Source organism: Tamandua tetradactyla, chromosome 13 (genome assembly GCF_023851605.1).
Source record: "Tamandua tetradactyla isolate mTamTet1 chromosome 13, mTamTet1.pri, whole genome shotgun sequence".
In the NCBI taxonomy this organism is placed as follows: domain Eukaryota; kingdom Metazoa; phylum Chordata; class Mammalia; order Pilosa; family Myrmecophagidae; genus Tamandua; species Tamandua tetradactyla.
Window position 1 is genome coordinate 53,306,914 of NC_135339.1, and position 20,946 is coordinate 53,327,859.

Below are 20,946 nucleotides of genomic sequence, written 5' to 3' on the forward strand. Positions count from 1 at the left end.
AACGATTCCAGCCTAAAGAATACCTAGGGCAACATATAAGATTCTACAAGGTGTCCATGCATTAGGGTAACTTTCCAGAAAACTACAACCTCCAGATAGGTCCCTGGACTAGATAAGTCCTGAAATACAGAGGGGCCAGCCTCTCCAGAACATCAGCTAGTTCCATCTCCTTATCCCATATTATCAAAGCCTCTTCCAACATGAAAAAGTTCGACAGGCATAGCCAAAACACTCCTAAAGAGGGAGAGAAAGATCAAAGGTGATGGTGGAGTTATATAGAGAAGGTAGGGTTTAACAAATGAGTATGACTCCTGAATCATTATATTGATATTTTAGTTTCGAGTATCTTAGAGCAGCTAAAAGTAAATTGTGGAATTGTAACCCAGACCAAATTCTGAAATCTTTTCTACAACTAATTGTTGTGATGTGCTTTGAAATTTATTATTTTTTTGTAAATGTTATTTTTCATAAAAAAAGAGGGAAAAAGCTGATTGTGATGATTAATATATACATATATATGTATTCCTTCTAGCCTCCAGTGTTCTGGAGCAGCTAGAAGGAAAAATTTGAGCTGATGGAATGGTAGCCCATGACAAACTCTGGGATCTGTTCTGTAACTACTTGTTAAAGAGTGCTTTGAAAATTATTGCCTTTTTCCTTTGCTTTGTATATATGTTACAGTATACAATAACAAAAGTTTTTTAAAAAAGGAATGAGCTACTTCACTGAGTAGATTCCCATGCTATGGAATGCAACTTATTTCACCTTCTCTCAATACCTCTCTAAAGGTTAGTATTTATATTTATCCACTCTTGCTATTTCAGAAGAAAATACAGTCCTCAGTATTTTCAAGATTTAGATATTATCCCACTGTTTTCCTGATACCACCCCCTTCTATCATCTTTCAATTATACTTTCTCCAGTATCTTAAATCACTGTTCTATTGAGACCAAAGGAAGAAAGGTTTATTTGGTCTGGAACTGAAATTTTCTGTAGTGCATAATCTAATTCAACCTACCTGTATAGCTCATTTGAACAACTGAAACACAGGGTGCCCAGAATAAGAAAGAGGTTCTTTAATCCTGTATAGATTAATGTAATGCCTGGATACATCCTAGAGTATATTAAGCAGATAATCAAAAAGTAGTGGCAAAGTCCCTTGAGTGATAGGAGAAAGATATGGAACTATTAAACTTTACCATCAGGGAATTCCCTGATACTGTGTCAAACTTTAGGGACACCCAAATCAATAGGCCATGCCCTAGATCATGAGGCTTGCTCTCGTGAAGCTCATGTAGGAGGCGGAGAAGCTTAGACTACCTATAGGTACACTGAAGAGTTACTTCTGGAGGACCTTTTTTCTTGTTCCGATGTGGCCTCACTCTCTCTACGCCCAACTCTGCAAGTGAAATCATTGCCCTTCCCCCTAGTTCAAATATGAGGGCAAGTTTAAGAACTAACTTAAAGCAAAGAAATAAAGTGCCGTGGAATATTTTTTTTAAAAACTTTTTTTTTTGCTTACTTTGAGAAACATCCTTAAACTGCAACATCTATACTAGATTTTTTTAAGTTGAAAAAAATAACAGAACTGATGCTAAATTAATGCTTTAGCAAATGAAAAGATCAGCACAGCAGAACTTCAGTATTCTGAACACAAAGTCAGCTCTGCCTACACCAAATAGCAAGCTGAAAAAGACCATGCAGTAAGCAATGAATTCCTTCAAAATGTCCACTTTCCCCTACACCTTCCTTTCACTCTGCTACCTACTCTGGCCCTCTGGACTCAAAGCCCCTCTGAAGCTCTCCACTCCTCTCACCAGGACAACAGATTAGACACCACAAAAAAAGGAAGAAGGAATGAGCAGACCAGAATATGACAAGAGGACAGAATGAACTGTTAGCCCAGTGCAGTCAGCTATAAGGCAAGCAGGGTAAGCACCTGGGCCAGGTTACAATGGAAAAGGCTGTTAAAAGTGAACTGGTGGAGAAGGGGAAAAGGAATGATACAGGGTCAATATTATGTTAGAGGGCAGATACTTGGTGACGGAGAGGTCTGAAGAAAGCTAGGTGGTCAGAGAATGGAAGTTAAAAGAAGGGCTAAGATGGACAATTGATTTTTGATAAGGCAGTCAAACCAACTCACCTAGGACAGAACAGTCTCTTCAATAAATGGTGCCTAGAGAACTGGATTTCCATATGCAAAAGAATGAAAGAGGATCCACATCTCACACCCTGTACAAAAATTAACTCAAAATGGATCAAAGACCTAAACAATAGATCTAAGATCATAAAACTGTTAGAAGAAAATGTAGGGAAATATCTTATCTTATAATAGGAGGCAGTTTCCTAGACCTTACATCCAAAGCACGAGCAATGAAAGAAAGAAGAAAGAAATGGGAATGCCTCAAAATTAAACATTTTTGTGCATCAAATAACTTCATCAAAAGGGAAAAAGACAGCCTACACAATGGGAGACAATATTTGGAAATGATATATCAGATAAAGGTCTAGTGTCCAGAACATATAAAAAGACCGTTCAACACAACAACGAAAAGACAGATAATCCAATTACAAAATAGGCAAAAGACATGAACAGACACTTCTCAGAAGAGGAAATACAAATGGCCAAAAGGCACATGAAAAGATGCTCAACTTCCCTGGCTATTAGGGAAATGCAAATCAAAACTACAATGAGATATCATCTCATACCCACCAGAATGGCCATTATCAATAAAACAGAAAACAACAAGTGCTGGAGATGATGTGTAGAAAGAGGCACACTTATCCACTGTTGGTGGGAATGTCGAACAGTACAACCACTCTGGAAAGCAGTTTGGCAGGTCCTCAGGAAGTTAAGTATAGAATTGCCATATGACCCGGCAATACCATTGCTAGGTATCTACTCAGAGGATATGAGGGTAGGACATACAAACGGACATCTGCACACTAATGTTTATAGCAGCATTATTTACAGTTGCAAAGAGATGGAAATAGCTTAAATGTCCAGCAACAGACAAGTGGCTAAGAAAGCTGTGGTATATACATATGATGGAATACTATGCAGCAGTAAGACAGAATAAAGTTATGAAGTATGTAACAACATGGATGGACCATAAGGACATTATGCTGAGTGAGATTAGCCAGAAACAAAAGAACAAATACTGTATGGTCTCACTGATACGGACTGACATTACTGAATAAACTTGGAGAATTTCAGTTGATAACAGAGACCATCAGGAGATAGAAATAGGGTAAGATATTGGGTAAATGGAGCTGAAGGGATACAGATTGTGCAACAGGACTGATTGTGAAAATTCAGAAATGGATAACAGAATACTGCCTAACTGTAATACAACTATGTTAGAATACTGAATGAAACTGAATGTGAGAATGATAGAGGGAGGAGGGCTGGGGGCACAAATGAAATCAGAAAGAAAAATAGACAATAAAGACTAAATGTACAAATTTTAAAAATGTCTTTGCATGAGGAAGAACAAAGGAATGTCAATACTGCAGGATGCTGAAAATAGATGGTAATTAATATTTTAAAATTTTAACTTATGTCTGAACTAAAGCAAAAAATGTTTATTTGGTACAAAATTTATAATTTGACTAGTGCAGTTCCTAATATAACTTATGTGGACAGCTTAACTGAACACCTTAAGTACATGGAACCTTGAGTAGGGCATAAGATTTTGTAGGTTTGTCCAGAGTGATGCTCCAATAAATCCCAGAGTGATGTGAACAGTGAGTAAAAAAGCATTTGCAAAGTCCCCTTGGGGGAATGGTGAGAAAGGGGGAAAATACAACTTCCCCAAGTGGAGGATTCTAGATATTTTCACAAGCAGTGGGGACAACCAAAGCAATAGGCTGAGCCCCCAATCCTGGGATCTGTTCGTATGAAACTTAACTCCACAAAGGATAGGTAACGCCTACTTAAAATTGGGCCTAAGAGTCACCTCCAAGATAACCTCTTTTGTTGCTCAGATGTGGCCTCTCCCTCCAGCCGACACAACAAGCAAACTCACTGCCCTCCCCCTCTCTACATGGGGCATGACTCCCAGGGGTGTGGACCTTCCTGGCAATGCGGGACAGAAATCCTAGAATGAGCTGGGACTCAGCATCAAGGGATTGAGAAAACCTTCTCAACCAAAAGGGGAAAGAATGAAATAAGACAAAATAAAGCGTCAATGGCTGAGAGATTCCAAACAGAGTCAAGAGGATATCCTGGAGGTTATTCTTACACATTAAATAGATATAACCTTGTTAGTCAAGATGTAATGGAGAGGGTGGGCCATGGTGGCTCAGGGGCAGAGTTCTCGCCTGCCATGCCAGAGACCTGGGTTCTATTCCCAGCACCTGCCCATGCAAAAAAAAAAAAAGAAAGAAAGATGTAATGGAGAGGCTGGAGGGAACTGCCTGAAAATGTAGAGCTGTGTTCCAGTAGCAATGTTTCTTGAAGATGATTGTATAATGATATAGCTTTCACAATGTGACTGTGTGATTGTGAAAACCTTGTGTCTGATGCTCCTCTTACCTTATCAACAGACAAGTAAAATATATGGAATAAAAATACATAATAGGGGGAACAAATGTTAAAATAAATTAAATTTGAAATGCTAGTGATCAACGAAACGGAGGGATAAGGGGTATGATATGTATGAATTTTTTTCTGTTTTCATTTTATTTCTTTGTCTGAATAGATGCAAAAGTTCCAAGAAATGATCATGATGATGAATATGCAATATGTGATGATATTTTGAATTACTGATTATATATGTAGAATGGAATGATCATATGTTAAGAATGTTTGAGTTGTTACAGTTCAAAAATTTTTTTTAATTTAATTTAAAATGAAAAAAGAAGGGCTAAGAGAACACAGTATTATCACAACACTTCTTTGAGCTAAACCTTCTCTTACAGACAAAAAAAAGTGCGATTTTTCATTTACTGAAGGATGAATACAGGGTAACAGATGTCAAGCTAAATGGAAGCTTTAATTAAGTACCAAAGACGGCAGAAGAATAATTTAAATAAAACATATGGCGGCGGCCGAGGATTTCGCGGTCCTCTGGACAAGGCGCGAGTTTGTGGCCACCGCCACCGGCTGTGATGAGTAAGCTCCCGCCGGAGGTAGGGGAGCCGGGGCCGGAGCCATGGCAAGTACAGTAGTAGCAGTTGGACTGACCATTGCAGCTGCAGGATTTGCAGGCCATTATGTTTTGCAAGCCATGAAGCATATGGAGCCTCAAGTAAAACAAGTTTTTCAAAGTCTTCCAAAATCTGCCTTCAGTGGCAGCTGTTACAGAGGTGGGTTTGAACCCAAAATGACAAAACGGGAAGCAGTATTAATACTAGGTGTAAGCCCGACTGCCAATAAAGGAAAAATAAGAGCTGCTCATCGACGAATTATGCTCTTAAATCACCCGGACAAGGGAGATCTCCTTATTTAGCAGCCAAAATCAATGAAGCTAAGGATTTATTAGAAGGTCAAGCTAAAAAATAAAGTAAATGATGAAAATTTTAAGTTGTTAGTTTATGTATATGATTACCAACTTTTTATAATAAAATGTCTCAAAGCTGTTTTTAAGAAAAAAAAAACATATGGCAATTATATGTTGATATTATCCACTGGTTACTAATCTATTAATGATAAGAAATCTGGTCCATTTTCAATCTGGATTTCTATTCAGACAGATAACTACACAAGAATTCATATTTATTTTGCCAACCTGTGATTTCATACAATTGTTCTAAAAACTGCCCCAAAACTGAAAGAACAAATGGAAGTTTACAGAGGCTATGCTGGCAGCTGCAATCTAACGATCATTCTCTCTAACTATTTACATTATGATAATTCATAATAATAAAGGTATAGAAAGAAACTGAAAGGAATAATACACATTTTGAACTATGAAACCTATCCTAGATTATTACTTCACAGTTCATTAACAAGTAGATACTGTTTTCCACTTGTAGGCCTTGCGAGATAGGGGGGAAAAAAAAGGTATGTGGCCCAACTTCTTCAGTGGACTTCCAACTTCAATGATGTTCTCAGAATAAATGTTATCTCTGAAAAACAGTGGAAAGTCAACTGATAGAATATCTCATAAACATAGCTTCGCAACTTTAACTAGGAAAATCATCAATCAAGTTTGTCCAACTTGTTATTCATTTTTAACATTTGGCGAAAGCACATTAAAATTTAAAATAGAGACCGCTACTTAATTTTTTACTTTTCTGTGTTACTTAGGGAATAAGGAAAGTGAATGGATATTTGATATAAACACTGCACTAAATTTTACGTATTATCACTAGGGAAGAAAATTATGGTCAAATGAAACAAATTCTAAGAAATTCTCTAGACTCAGTGTTTTAATATGTATACATTCTAGTTCATATTTTGAGTAATATGAAACTACGTAATGATTATATTCCTTTAAACAAAAAGTAAATCAATTTAAGATGCAATTTAGGATACTAAGAATTATGATGATGATGTGAAATGCCACCAATGCAAGGGGCAAGGCCTAGCACGTATCAGACAAGTACATTTCTCCCACTAGGACATAAACTCCAGGAGAACGAGGGCTCTACTTTTTTTCACTATTGTACTTATCGTACCTAGAACATAGAAGGCATTCAGTACATATTTATTAATGAATGCTAAATGGTGAAAAAATACAACCAAGCTGTGTTATTTGCTTCAGTACATTTTTTCTTACCCTCCGTCTTTGATACAACAACCTCTTAAGTCTCTTGCATCACTTTTTCTTAAAGATAAAACATACTCGTCTAGGTTCTTTAGCAGAAATACCTATGGTTTTAAAATTTCATATGAAATCGTACATTCTAAAAATGGTTAAATGGTGAATTTTATCACAACCAGAAAAAGAAGAAAGAAAAAAAAACTTACTATGAGTACATTTTGAGGAATAAAAACCAAAGAGACAGGGAGAAATTTACCCTAAGGGTTGAAATGGGAAAACTTCTATAATGCCTCCTCTACCTTTCCGGGCTTTTTAAAAAAGCCCTAAATCTTTTATATTTGAAATATTCAATATAGTGAATTTATAATGATCCCTCCTATCAATCTTAAAATGCATTGAACTAGCAGTAAGGGAGGAATAGGTACAGCAAACACAAGAAATCGGTGTAGCCCTAAAGGTTAAGATGAGCTTTTTCTACATTAGCATTTTTCCTGTTAGTAGAGGATCTCTGGTACTTCCCCTACATCAAGAAACTTCTCTTTATTTAGCAGAAGACATGTTAAAACAATGTTTCTCTTAAGTATCAGCAGTGCAGAAAGAATAACAAAATTGAGTAGGGTTCTGTTCATATGTAACAATTTGTTTCTTCCTTAAGAGGGTGTGTTCAGTTTTTTTCTGCATCCTGTCTAAACAAATGTATCATTTTAAATGCAAAGATAAATGCCATTGGCCTAACATATGGCTTTTAAAACAGAAATCGTAGGTACTGTTTATAAATTTTAGATATGACCTTTCTAGCATAGATCAATGAGGAACAATTCTCTAAATTATATTTTTGAAATTCTCCCTATAATGTATGGTCAGGAAAAAACGATTTTCATATTAGCTAGCAGATGAACTAAAGTCAATTCAATCAACCGTGGCATAAAGAGGTACAGATAATAAAAACAATATTAAGGCGTGTAGTGCAGCCACGGAGCAGGCACCTTCCCATCCCTAGCGACAGCTGCAGCCGCACTCCTGGAGCCTCTGGGCTCCTCCGATGCTGGGCTGGAGGCTGCGGTCAATGAGCAAGCGAAGGAGGCCCAAGAAGAACGCACCTGGGATGGCACAATGGCAGAAAACAATTTTGGGTGAAGATAGAAATTAGTGTTTCAGAAGCAGAAAAGCGAACTGAAGAAATACCATGAACATGCAAGAAACATACACTGCTTACCTCACTGAAACAAGGTCAGTTGAACATACTGATGGTCAGAGTGTCCTAACAGACTCATTATCGAGGCGGTATAGTGAATTTGAGTTGTTGAGAAATTATCTTTTAGTTTACTATCCACATATTGTTGTGCCACCTCTACCAGAAAAAAGGGCAGAATTTGTTTGGCATAAACTCTCTGCTGACAACATGGATCCAGATTTTGTGAAAAGACTACGGACTGGTTTAGAAAACTTTCTCCTGAGAGTTGCTTCACATCCAATTATTTGTAGAGATAAAATCTTCTATATGTTTTTAACTCAGGAAGGTAACTGGAAGGAGACTGTGAATGAAATTGGGTATCAACTAAAGGCAGACACCAGGTTAAAAGCGCTTAATGCAACATTCAGAGTGAAAAACCCAGACAAGAGATTTACTGAACTAAAAGCACTACAGTGATGAACTACAATCTGTCATCTCACATCTTCTTCGAGTCAGAGCTACAGTAGCAGATCGACTCGATGCTGTATATAAAGTACATGGTAATTATGGGCGAGTTTTCAGTGAATGGAGTACCACAGAAAAAGAAATGGGTGATGGGCTGCAGAGGGCTGGACATCATATTGATGTATATGCATCTTCTGTTGATGATACTTTGGAAGATGAGGAACATCACACAGACCAGTTAAAAGAATATCTTTTTTAAGCAGAAGCACTACAGGCTGTGTGCAGGAAACATGAACTTATTCAGTATGATCTGGAGATGGCTGCTCAGGACTTAGCATCCAAGAACCAACAGTGTGAGGAACTGGCAACTGGGACTGTGAGAACATTCTCTTTAAAAGGAATGACAACCAAACTCTTTGGTCAAGAAACTCCAGAGCAGAGAGAAGCCAGAATAAAGGTGCTAGAAGAACAAATAAATGAAGGAGAATGACAACTAAAGTCTAAAAATTTGGAAGGCAGAGAATTTGTGAAAAACATTTGGGCTGATATTGAGTGCTTGGGAGAACAAAAGAACCATGATTTAAAAGAGGCCCTCATAAGTTATGCAGTCATGCAGATCAGTATGTGCAAAAAGGGTATTCAAGTTTGGACCAATGCTAAGGAATGTTTTAGCAAGATGTAATCCTGTGAAATGAATTTCTCTTCAATCAAAATAACCCAAAACAGAAGCACAAGTAAATAAAAGAAATTTAAGTTGCTACGCAGTATACATAAAAATATATTAAGCTGAGTAAATTCAACTTTCTTTAAACTTGATTGCAGTTGTGTTAATACAGAACAAAAAGGATATATTTTAATGAAGATTAAATACTATAACTGAGGTTTTGAGGACTGGTGCTGATTTTAAAAAGTTAATTTGATAATATTTACCAACAGATTGTCAGGCTTCTGAACCAATGACTAAAAGTCAAGTTGCTAGGTAATTTCTAGATGCTCGTTTCAACACCATTTGTTTCAGATCAATAATACAAAGAGTTTTTTCCTAAGATTTAATTCCTGTCTTTCCTGGTAAGACCCATTAATCTGTTATACAGGGGTATTTTTTCTTGCTTTATAGTTGAGCCGTTTGGTTTGACAAAGCTCAGCATAAACTTAATGTGAAATCTAAGATTTTCTCCCACATTCATTGATGCCCTCTGTAACATTTGCATACAATAGAAAATGCCTTCAATTTGTGTTTTGCCAGAATTTTTATACTGGTCAAAAATTTTATACTGCCAATAAAAACTCAACTTCTCAGTTATGTAGTGAAATACATTGTTATAATTTAGGAATTGCTATATAGAAAATTTTGAGTATGTTACATATAAGAATCAAATTCCTCCAAAATAATTCTTAACCTCAGTGATGAGCCTAAATTTACTCTGCTTGGCTCTTTACCCATGGCATTTCAGGGTATAAGATGTAGCATTTCTATGTATAAAATATATGCAGCAAACAGTATGTATTAGTATATTCATTATTAACCTCCTTTTCTATTGCTTGGACATAATTTTTGTAAAGATAAATCATATTGTTTCTTGTGTGCGTTTTCATGGTATATGTTCAGAAGCCAAGCACCCTTATTTTGCTAGCTTTGCAGAAATCTTAAATGTGTACTCATTGTTCTATGTAAAAAAAAAAAAAAACAATAACTGTCTAGCATTTGAATTTTTTACGTTTTAAATGTTGCTGGATTTTTGCGCTGTTTGCTAAACTTATACAATAAATAAATGAAGTAGTGTGCTGATTTAAATATATATATATTTAAAAACCTATCTATGTTAGGTAATGCAACCCTATACAGTCAGTCACAGATTCAACATTTTCTGTAATGTGCATAAATCCTAACAATCCCTCTAAGGATGCCTTTACTGCTGGTGGCCCAACCCCAGCTAGATGACAGATGATACTTGGAGAAAGGCTTACAAAGTAAGCAGAGGTAGTCAAAGATTTAACAATTACGATTTCAATTATTTGCAAGCAATACTGAAAGCCTGTAACATATAAATTTGTCTTTTTGCTGAGGTTGTTTTTGTGGGAGCAAATAGCTAGTGAGTGAGCTTAGTTGACTTCTCAGCATCCACAACTTAAGAGCAGCATTGCTCTCCATTCCTACATGTGTATGGGGTCTCTTTTATTATGGATCTGAAGATGTAAAATATTTTTCAGCAATATCTCATTGCATTTTACGGAGAACTTTAAATGCTATGATTGTACTTGCAATTTTATAGCATCACAAAATTATTTGGAAGATTTAACTCACCATGGATCAAAAGTTTACTGTATTTTGTAATTTGCCACATTCTTAAAGTACGATAAAACTCAGCCTATATAAAGCCATTAGCGTGGTTTAAAAAATTTGGTCATACTAAGTGCAGGGTTATATTACAACCAATTTGAATTACAAAAGACCCTGTTATCACAGAATTGCACTTTTATTACAGAACTTTAAACTTTAAAAAAAATGGTTCTGGCAACATTTACTATTTTTTGACTGCCGTTTAAAATTGGTATCACAGAATTTTTAAGTTTTAAAAATGGTTCTGATGATATTTACTTTTTAAAAAAAAATTATAACCCTGGCCAATATTCAAAGCGATAGCGAAAGTCTCTGAGGAAAAACTGTAGCTAAACTGAAAAGCACTCACCAAAAAAATACTGGAAATATTCTACTATGCATAAAGTATGCTAAATCATGACAGATGGTTAAAGCAAGATGCAAAGTTGTTTAATCCATTTTTTTTTTAATGTGCTGAGCTTCTAGTAGATGCCAGGCACTCTGCTGAAAATTGAAAAATAGACACATTCTCTTCTCTTACAGCTACAAATTATGATAATTACTATGACTGGCAGTATGCTTTGGTACAAATAACTCAGAAGTAAAACCAGAAAAGGTTTCCTGAGCAAAGTGATATACAGGCTTAGAGGCAAAAACTAAGGTTGGAATTAGCCAGACTTGAGGTGGATGAAAGAAGTGTTCCACGTATAAAGGTTGGGAGCTGAGAACACAGGTTCAGTGCGTGTGTTGCAGAGAACATGACATGAAATGAGGCAGGAACCAGATTAGAAAGTGTCTGGTAAAACAAGTTAAGGAATTTGGACTTTACCCTAAGGCAACAGCGAACAATCAAAGGATTTTAAGAAGGAAAGTGAACACGTTAATATCTGCATATCAGAAAGCTCATTCTGGCTGAAATGAAGAATAAATTGGAATGAGGTACCATGGGAGGCAGGAAGAGAAGACTGCTGTTGCAGGTAGCTGGACTAGAGATGATGGTGACATGAAAGAGGACTGTGGTAACTGGTATGGAAAGAAAACAGATGGACTTCAGAAAGATTTAAAAGGTAGAACTGACAGGATTGGATGCAGGAACTGACTGGATGGAGATAGAGGGGGAAGTCAAAGATTATTTCCAGGTTTCTGGACCTGGGCAATTGAGGGAATATTATTTTCTTTCTATTGGAAATGTTTATTAGGTCCTAAAAATATTGTAGTTTCTTTTCAGTTATGCATATTGATATAAACAGTGCAAAAAATATTCTAGACTTGATTCTGATAAATGATTTTTAACTCTTGTACTATCCTCCACCTATTTTGCATATAACTATATTTAAATGAGCCTGTATTCCACAAGCACACATCAACAGGAGAGGGAGGAAGAAACAAGCTTAGTAGATGGAAAAGGCCAGCATGAAATGAAAGCTTACCATTCAAAGTGAACCAGAGATGAAAACGTCAACAACTGACGGTACCTCAAAAACACAGTGTCTCAAAAGCATTTTCTTTGAACCTATTCTATTGCCAAACTAAGCCCAGGAATATTCATAAAAACATGTCAGGTTTTTTGTTTAATGTAGAACTTAACAGAATTTTGGCAACATGAATAAAAAAGAATCTACAGAAGAAAAGCACTACCTTTTCATACTTGACGTCAAGAAAAAAGTCTTTCTTTTTTTTGGAATGATGCAAATGTTCTAAAAAATGATCATGGTGATGAATACACAACTATGTAATGATACCGCGAGCCACTGATTGTACACCATGTACGGAATGCTTTTATGTTAAGAACGTTTGTGTTAGTATGTTGCTTTATCAATAAAAATATTAAAAAAAAAACAAAAACCTAATCATTCATTCAGAAATATAAGATGTCCTAAACTTCTGCAAATAGATTAGCATTAAAAAGCAGATTAGAGGGGAAAAAGAATATGGAACTATTAAACCTTACCATCAGGGAATCCTCTGATACTGTGTCAAACTTTAGGGACACCCAAATCAATAGGCCATGCCCTCGATCATAGGGCTTACTCTTATGAAGCTTATGTAGGTAGCAGAGAAGCTTAGACTACCTAAGTAGTCTAGAGGACCACTGTTGTCGCTCAGATGTGGCCTTAGTCTCTCTAAGCCCAACTCTGCAAGGGAAATCACTGCCCACTCCCTACGTGGGACAAGACATCCAGGGGCGAAAGTCTCCCTGGCAACGTGGGAGAGGACTCCCAGGGATGAATTCAGACCTGGAACTGTGGGATCAACAATTACATCCTGACCAAAAGGGGGGAAAGAAGCGTAATTAATAAAGTATCAGTGGCAGAGAGCATTTAAATAGAATTGAGAGGCTTCTCTGGAGGTTGTTCTTACGCAAGCCTCAGGTAGACCTTGCTACCTATCATAACTTGCCAAACCCTAACCAGAACCATTCCAGCCAATCCTAAAGAACACCTAGGGCAATACATAAGATTCCACAAGGGTTCCATGCACTACAGTAACTTTCCAGAAACCTACAACCTCCAGATGGGTCCCAGATGGGTCTGGGTCTCTCCAGAACATCAGATAGTTCCATCTCCCTACCCTATATTAGTGACAGACCCTTCCACTATCAAAAATTTAGAATTGCCATAGCTCAAACAACCCTAAAGAGAGGTATGGAAAGATCAAAGGTGATGGTGGAGTTATACATAGAAGATTAGGATTTAACAAATGAATATGAGTGCTGAATCATTAAATTGATATCTTTTAGTCTCTAGTATTCTAGAGCAGCTAGAAGTAAAAACCTAAAATTGTGAAATCATACCCATGTCAAAGTCTGTAATATGCTCTATAACTAATTGTGGTGCTGTGCTTTTAAATTTATAGCTTTTTGTATATGTGTTATTTTTCACAAAAAAAGAAGGAAGAAAAGTTGATTGCAATGATAAAAAATATTTAAGCCCTCTAGCCTCCTATATTCTGGAGCAGCTAGAAGGAAAAATCTGAGAGGATCGTATGGTAGCCCATGACAAACTCTGAGATCTGTCCTGTAACCACCTGTTGAACAGTGCTTTGAAAACTTGCTTTTTTATTCCTTTGCTTTGTATGTGTTATACTATATAATAAAAAAAGTTAAAAAAAAAAAAAGAGTGGGTTAGAAAGATCAAAGGTGATGGTGGAGTTATACAGAGAAGGTAGGGTTTAATAATTGAATATGATTGCTGAATAATTAAATTGATATTTCTTTCAGTCTCCTGTATCTTACAGCAGCTAGAAGTAGAAACCTAAAATTGTGGAATTGTAACCCATACCAAACTCTGAAATCTGTTCTATAACTAATTGTTGTGTTGTGCTGTGAAATGTATTGGTTTTTTGTACATATAATTTTTCACAAAAAAGAAAAAAGTCAATTGTGATGATAAAAAATATTTATTCCTTCTAGCCTCCTATATTCTGGAGCAGCTAGAAGGAAAACTCTGAGATGATGGTATGGTAGCCCATGACAACTCCGGGATTTGTACTGTAATTACTTGTTGAAGAGGGCTCTGAAAACCATTGTTTTTTTCTTTCAATATTATATTATACAATAAATAAAATAAATAAGTGTGCTTTGAAAACTAAAAAAAAGGCAGATTAGGCTCTTTTAAAATTATTTCATTTTGTCTCTATAAGATGACATCAGATACTAAAAATATGCACAGCCTGCTCTAAGAACAGAATATTAAAAGCTACTCATCCCCTTAAACTTTCATCCAATAAACAAATCTCATTTTAAGTTTATAAATCAATGTATTTATAACAGTATGTATTTATATGGGAAGTATCAAATTAGATACATCTTTCTGCATTTGTAGAAACTGAAAGTATCACTTGTATTCTCTCATGATAGTTCTATATGTCACAAAACAAGAATTTCCTTGCATTGAATGGATTCAATAAACCTATAAAATAAAAATTGGAAGCCCTATTCTACAGGTACCTAGCAACCCCTTCACCCAACCCCCATGGGATTCTCCCACACACTATTTCATCAGTTACTTAGGGATTCTGTGAGGGATGAGTTATCCTTTCCCTTGCAAAACAGATAAAGCTTGAGTACATAATGTGTTCAAGGAATGTGCTGAATTATGAAAAATGAATGAAAAGTATTTGTTTACTAAACTATCATCATTTTTCCTTTCAGCCAATTGGTAGAGGGACCACATTCTCCTCAAAGTTTACTTCAACAACTCTAAAGAACTTGGCGAATTCTGATCACTATCACAGAGGAACTATTCCCTACTTACATATTCATATGGACACCAAAATCAAACCTCTGACAAAATTTTTCAGCCATTCTATTATCTTAGAGGAAAGGATTACTTCAATGTTACAGTTATAAATGTCTTTTTAGTTTTTCTATGGCTTTCTTAGACTTTTCTCTTGACAGACACTATCTTAAAATACTTTAAGGTTTGTGAAACTTCTTTGACGCCTCAGCAAAGGAAGATGGTGCGAATACAAGAATTTGCTTAAGATTACAATGCTGACGACTAAATGCTTACTGCTAAATAAAAGGAGGAATTATATTGCAATGTAAGAAAAATCTCAAGAAAGAACATAGCTCTAAAGCTGTAAATAAAAAAGTTTTTATTAGAAGGCAACTTAGATAATAGTAATCCAAGTCTCCCCTACTTCGACAGTTAGAATCAAAGTTTTTCTGTGAAATGGAGGCTAGTATTCCGAGAAAGATAAGAAACTTACTCTCCTAGAACTGAAAGAGGGAAGAGAAACCAGAGAAGAAAAAAAACATGGTGAAGAAAGAGAAAAACTAGCTCCAACATGCCAAGGATCTATTCAAAAAGAAAAAGACAATCTTGAACCGATTTATGAGTAGTAACCCGAGTCGAAAGCCCGGCAGACCGAGACGCGAACTCAGAAGTCTAAGAGGCGCCCGAGCCCAGTGACAATGGGAACCGCTCCCTTCTAGGGGCAGGGGCACCGAGGAGACCGTGCCTCGCCTGGGCCGCTTTCCCGTTTGTTCGTCAGAAGCAAGACCCACCTGGAGACCGCCATGGCCAGGCGCTGGCGGTTCGGGGATCCCCGCGAGCTCCGCGCCGCACCGCGCCGCGGAGGTGCTACTTTCCAGAGAGCAGAGCAGCGCAGGCCCAAGCCACCGAGCACAAGGGAGCGGCCGACGCGGCGCGGAGCGGCCGGCGCGGGCCTTCAGGCATCTGCCCGGTCGCCTACCCGAGCTCGTCCCCGCAGGGGCCAAGGACCAGGGGACCAAAGCCGCAACGGAAGCAGCAGTACTCCGACCAGCACGACTTCAAACCGGGTGCCCCCAGCCCCGCTCTTTGCTGACGCAGGCGTCGGCACGCCGGCCAGACCGTCAACGCGCCGGAAGTGACGTCAGAGTGCCGCGCGAGGCTCAGTTCCGCTGGTGTGCGGAAGGAACGTAGTCGTGTACTGCCGGCGTTCTCCTAAAAAACAGAAAGCTAGTTGTGCTGATCTGGAGAGTTTCTCTAGTCTTGAATCAAGACGGGAAGAAGAAATAAAGATCCCATTATTTTCCAGAAAAGGAAAAAAGCTATTCAGCCAAGAATCTGGAAGCTCACATCTTTGTTTGTAACCCAATAACGCCTTGAGCCTCATCAACCCATGCTACCTACCAAGGAAACAGGATCAGAAGAACTCAAACATGCTCTCATCCAGGTGCTGATCCCAGTGGGAGCGGTGAAATCAAGAAAGCTCTGCAGTGGCATTTAAACGGCTTAATTGTTTGCTGTATTTACCAGAATTTCAACAAATGGGACCTCGGGCCTAGCTTTTGGAGGGAAGGTCTTCAGCCAAAGATTTTGCCAAGTTATCAAAGTTTACGATATTGGTACCATCTTTTTCTCAGTCAACCAGATTTGAAAACTCGAGTCTTTTTTAGGGGAGGCGTGGCTTATCTGTGTATTCATTCGTTAAAATTCATTGACCTTTTAAATACTGTTGCCTATCATCTCAAATTTTCTTTTTAGGATAGTAGTCTAAAGTAATATCAATCCAGCCCATTCATATAGGCCACCAACGTATTAATCTTAAAAAGAAAATCCCACCTCTGTTATGTCATGTTGCTTATAAAACAAATCCTTTAGTTTCTCATTACCTGAAGAGGTTATGTTTCAACCCCTGAGTTTGCTTTCTTATCTATAAATGAGGGTTAGTGAGAAGTACAATAAAAGGTTGTTGTAGAAGTAAAATGAGATCTTTGATCTGGAAGAGTTTAAAAGAGGTTTGCAAACCATAAATAAGTAAATAAATAGGAGAAAGAAACTAACTTAAGTACCTGGTATGTGCTAGGCATTTGACATGGATTATCTCATATAGTTCATAGTCCCACCCTGTAAGTAAGTTTTAATCTTTACAGTATAGGTGAGGAAACTAAATTTAGAAAGGTTAAGTAATTTGTCCACAGTCCAAGCTAGTAATATTTATTCATTTGTTCAACAAATATTTATTTGGAACCTCCTCTGGGTCAGACACTTTGCTAGGCACTGTTTAGACTATTAGGCAAATCTGATAAAGCACATGTTCACGTTCAGCAATGTCCAAAACAGAAAAAGGTACCCTTTCTGGCTGAGCTTACATTTTAATGGAAGTAAAAACAAAGTAACAGGTGAACAAGAAAATTTCAGGTAAGTGCTGGTAAAACAGAATGATGAGATAGAGACGATGATTAGGGACCTACTCTGGATTAGGTTATGGGAAGTGGGAGGACAGGGACTGAAGAGATTAAGCTGAGGCCTGAATGATGGACAAGAGGGAGCCAGCTATGTGAAGGTCTAGGGCGTCTTCAAGTGGGGGATACAGCTAGTGCAAAGGCCTAAAAGAAGGCAGCTGTATTGTGAAATGAGACAGATGCAGAAAGGGATCATTGTACGGAATTTGAATTTTATTTATGAGTGCAGTAGAAAGTCATAGGGCTTCAAGCACTGGTGTGAAATTATCTGATTTACATTTTTAAAATGTTACTCTTTAGTATCTAAAAGGTAATTAGATATACAGCTCTAAATGGCATTTAGAAGAGAGGAAAAGACTGGTGTAGATTTGGAAGAGATGCTGTAATAATAAAATCATTTGTCAACACACTTAACAGTTGTATATCCAGAGAAGTTGCATAACATCTCTAAACTTCAGTTCCTTCATCTGGGAAAAATACTACATAGTGTTATAGTGAGAATTAAAGAAGATAATGAATATAAACTATTTAACCATATGTGTGGCACAAAAAGCCCTCAGCTGCATTGATTCTCTTTTGTTAACTATGTGACTTCGAGCAAGTGACTAAACATATAGGTCTCAATTTCCTCAGCTGTGAAATGAGGATAATAATAGTTTTAATTCACAATCCTTTCCTAAAACCCCTGCCAGAGGTGTTTCTGAAAATGTAATTTTTCAATTTTGAAAAGTAATCCAAAGTATGTACAGTTTCTGGGACAGCACCCTGTAATAAACAGCATTTGTAGTTTTGCAGTAAATTATATGCAAAGTCATACCAAGAGGTTTTATTGTCAAATGAGTAAAAAATATATGTATATGGTTTCAGACCTTTTTCAATTTCAGAAATATAAGTAATGGATCATGGACCTGTATGTATGGGGTTGTTGTAGGATTAAATGAGTTGAAACATAGAACATACTTAGAAAAAAGTAACTGTTAAATAAATATTAGCTATTATTTTTGCCATCAGAAAAATGGCTTCAAAAATCAATTGTGGGTGGACCACGATGGCTCAGCTGGCAGAATTCTTACCTGCCATGCCAGAGACCTGGTTTTGATTCCTGGTGCCTACCCATGCAAAAAAAAAAAAAATCAATTGCAGTATGAATGAAGCTGACCTGGATAGGACCAAGGTAAATTAGAATACTGGGTAAAGGAAAAATGGCCCATATTTTCCAACTTCAACCTCTGTGTGAGACCAAAGGAAGAGAAGTTTATTTGGTGCAAAATTTGTATTTTGGGTAGCACATTATCTAATTTGACTTGTATGGTCAGTTTACTTGAACACCATAATTACATGAAATCTTGAATAGGGCATGAGGTCTTGTTGGTTTGTACAGATTAGTGTGATGCCCCAGTATATCCCAGAGTAACTGGGCAGAAAATAAAGAAATATTTGCTACTTTCCCTTGGGAGACTTGAGAGAGAGGAGGAAATATTCATCTTCCCCATCTGGGGAATTCCTGACACTCTTGCAAGCAGTGGGGACAACCAGATCAATAGGCTGAGCCCTCAATCTTGGAGCTCACCCCTGTGAAGTTTATTCCTGCAAAGGAAAAGCTAAGCCTACTGATAATTATGCCTGTCACCCCCAGAGACCTCTTCTATTGCTCAGATGTAGCCTGTCTCTCAACTTGGCAGGTGAACTCACTCCTGTCCCCTGCTAAGTGGGACATGACTCAGAGGGGTGTAAATCTCCCTGGCAATATAAGACCTGACTCCCAGTGATGAGCTGGGACCCAGCATCATGGGAAGGAGAAAGAAAGAAATGAGACAAAATAAAGTCTCAGTGGCTGAGAGATTTCAAACAGTCGAGAGGTTATCCTGGAGGTTATTTTTATGCATTATATAGATATCCCTTTTTAGTTTATGGTGTGTCAGAGTGAGTAGATGGAAGTATCCAAAAATGTGCTGTGTTCCAATAGCCTTGATTCTTGAAGAAGACTGTATGGCTATATAGCGTTTACAATGTGACTGTGTGACTGCAAAAACCTTGTGTCTGAGGCTCCTTTTATCCAGGACATGGACAGATGTGTGAAAATTAAGAATAATAAATAAATAAATAATAGGGGGAAATAATGGGTAAAAATTGTGTAGATTGAAATAGTGTAGGTCAATGAGAGGAAGGGGTAAGTGGTAGGGGATGTATGAGTTCTGTTTTCTTCTTTATATTTCTTTTTTTGAAGTTGCAAATGTTCTAAAAATGATCATGGTAAAGAATACAAAACTATGTGATGATATTGTGAGCCACTGATTGTATAATATGGTTGGACTGTATGTGTGTAGATATTTCTCAATAAAAAATTTTTTAAAATCAATTACAGAGTGTTTGCCTTAGCAGCACATATACTAAAATTGGAACCATACAGTGAAGATTGGCATGGTCCCTGTGCAAGGATGACATGAAAACTTGTGAAGCATTCCATATTTTTAGAGAATGGGGAGCAGATGCTTAATTTGGGCAGGATTCTATTTAAGTTAATTGTAAATGTCTGGAAATGAATAATGATGATGGTAATACATTTTTGCCAGTATAATAACAGCACTGAATTATGTTTGTGAATGTGGTTGATGGGGAATTTAAATCATGTATGTCACTAGAATGAAAGTCAGAAGTTAAAACATGGGGCTGTATAGCACAATGAACCCTGTTGTGGGCAATGAACTGTGGTTAATGGTACAAGTATAAGAATATTCTTTCATGAATTATAACAAACGACTGACACCATTACAAGGTGTGAATAATAAGGTGGTATCTAGGGCAAAATACACCTAATGTAAACTATGGATTATAGTTAGTAATATTTTAATATTCTTTCATCAATTGTAACAAAAGTTACCATAGTAATGTAAAGTGTCAGCGGGGGGGGGTGTATATGGGTATGTTGTATTTTTTACATGACTTTCCTGTAAACCTACAACTTCTCTAATTAAAAATAATAATTTTTAAAAATATTATGCTACGTGAAAAAAATCGGAAACAAAGTACTACGCATTGCATGTTTCCATTTATATCAATGTAAATATAAATAAATCTATAGAGATAATTAGATTAATGGTTATGAAGAGCTGGGGAAGGATAAAAGGATTGAGAGGTGGCTGCTAAACGGTTTGAAGTTTTTCTTTTCGGAGTAATGAAAATGTTGTAAAATTGATTGTGGTGATGAATGCACAACTCTCATTATATTAAAAGCCATTGATTGAACATTTTGATGGATTGTATAGTATGTGAATATAACTCCATAAAACTGTGTTAAAAGATCAATGGCACCAGTGGTTCACTGGTAAAATGCTCGCCTTCCATGCAGGAGACCTGGGTTCAATTCCCGAACTATGCACCTGCCCCTCCACCCCCCCAAAAAATTCAGTGGCAGCTAGACAAGGCACTTGAGGAAGAGGGAACAACTGGAGTGGGGCTGGCCTGGTGTGCACTCCACACCACAAGAATGTTATTATTGCGAGCAGAACAGCTGCTTTTGGAAGACTATTGCAGAAGAAAAGATGTTTGGTTTTCACAAGCCAAAGATGTACTGAAGTATAGTGGGCTGTTGTATTTGCAG

General features: G+C 37.1%; 1 protein-coding gene, 1 non-coding gene and 2 pseudogenes across 2 annotated transcripts in view; 3 read left to right on the forward strand and 1 right to left on the reverse strand.

Annotated features, from left to right (window-relative positions):
- Nucleotides 1-16,031, reverse strand: part of BTAF1 (B-TFIID TATA-box binding protein associated factor 1) — a 145,727-nt gene extending 129,696 nt beyond the window's left edge. The window contains exon 1 of the mRNA XM_077125429.1: nt 15,681-16,031. Coding sequence (XP_076981544.1) covers nt 15,681-15,694 — 14 coding nt within the window. The 5' untranslated portion in view covers nt 15,695-16,031. The remainder of the gene's footprint in view (nt 1-15,680) is intronic.
- LOC143654002 (mitochondrial import inner membrane translocase subunit TIM14 pseudogene) lies at nt 5,058-5,506 on the forward strand (annotated as a pseudogene).
- LOC143654548 (sorting nexin-4 pseudogene) lies at nt 7,174-9,104 on the forward strand (annotated as a pseudogene).
- Nucleotides 16,032-19,711: 3,680 nt separating the features above from the next.
- LOC143654626 (U6 spliceosomal RNA) lies at nt 19,712-19,818 on the forward strand. Its single transcript, XR_013161832.1, has one exon. It is a non-coding gene; the product is annotated as a U6 spliceosomal RNA (small nuclear RNA).
- Nucleotides 19,819-20,946: the final 1,128 nt, after the last annotated feature.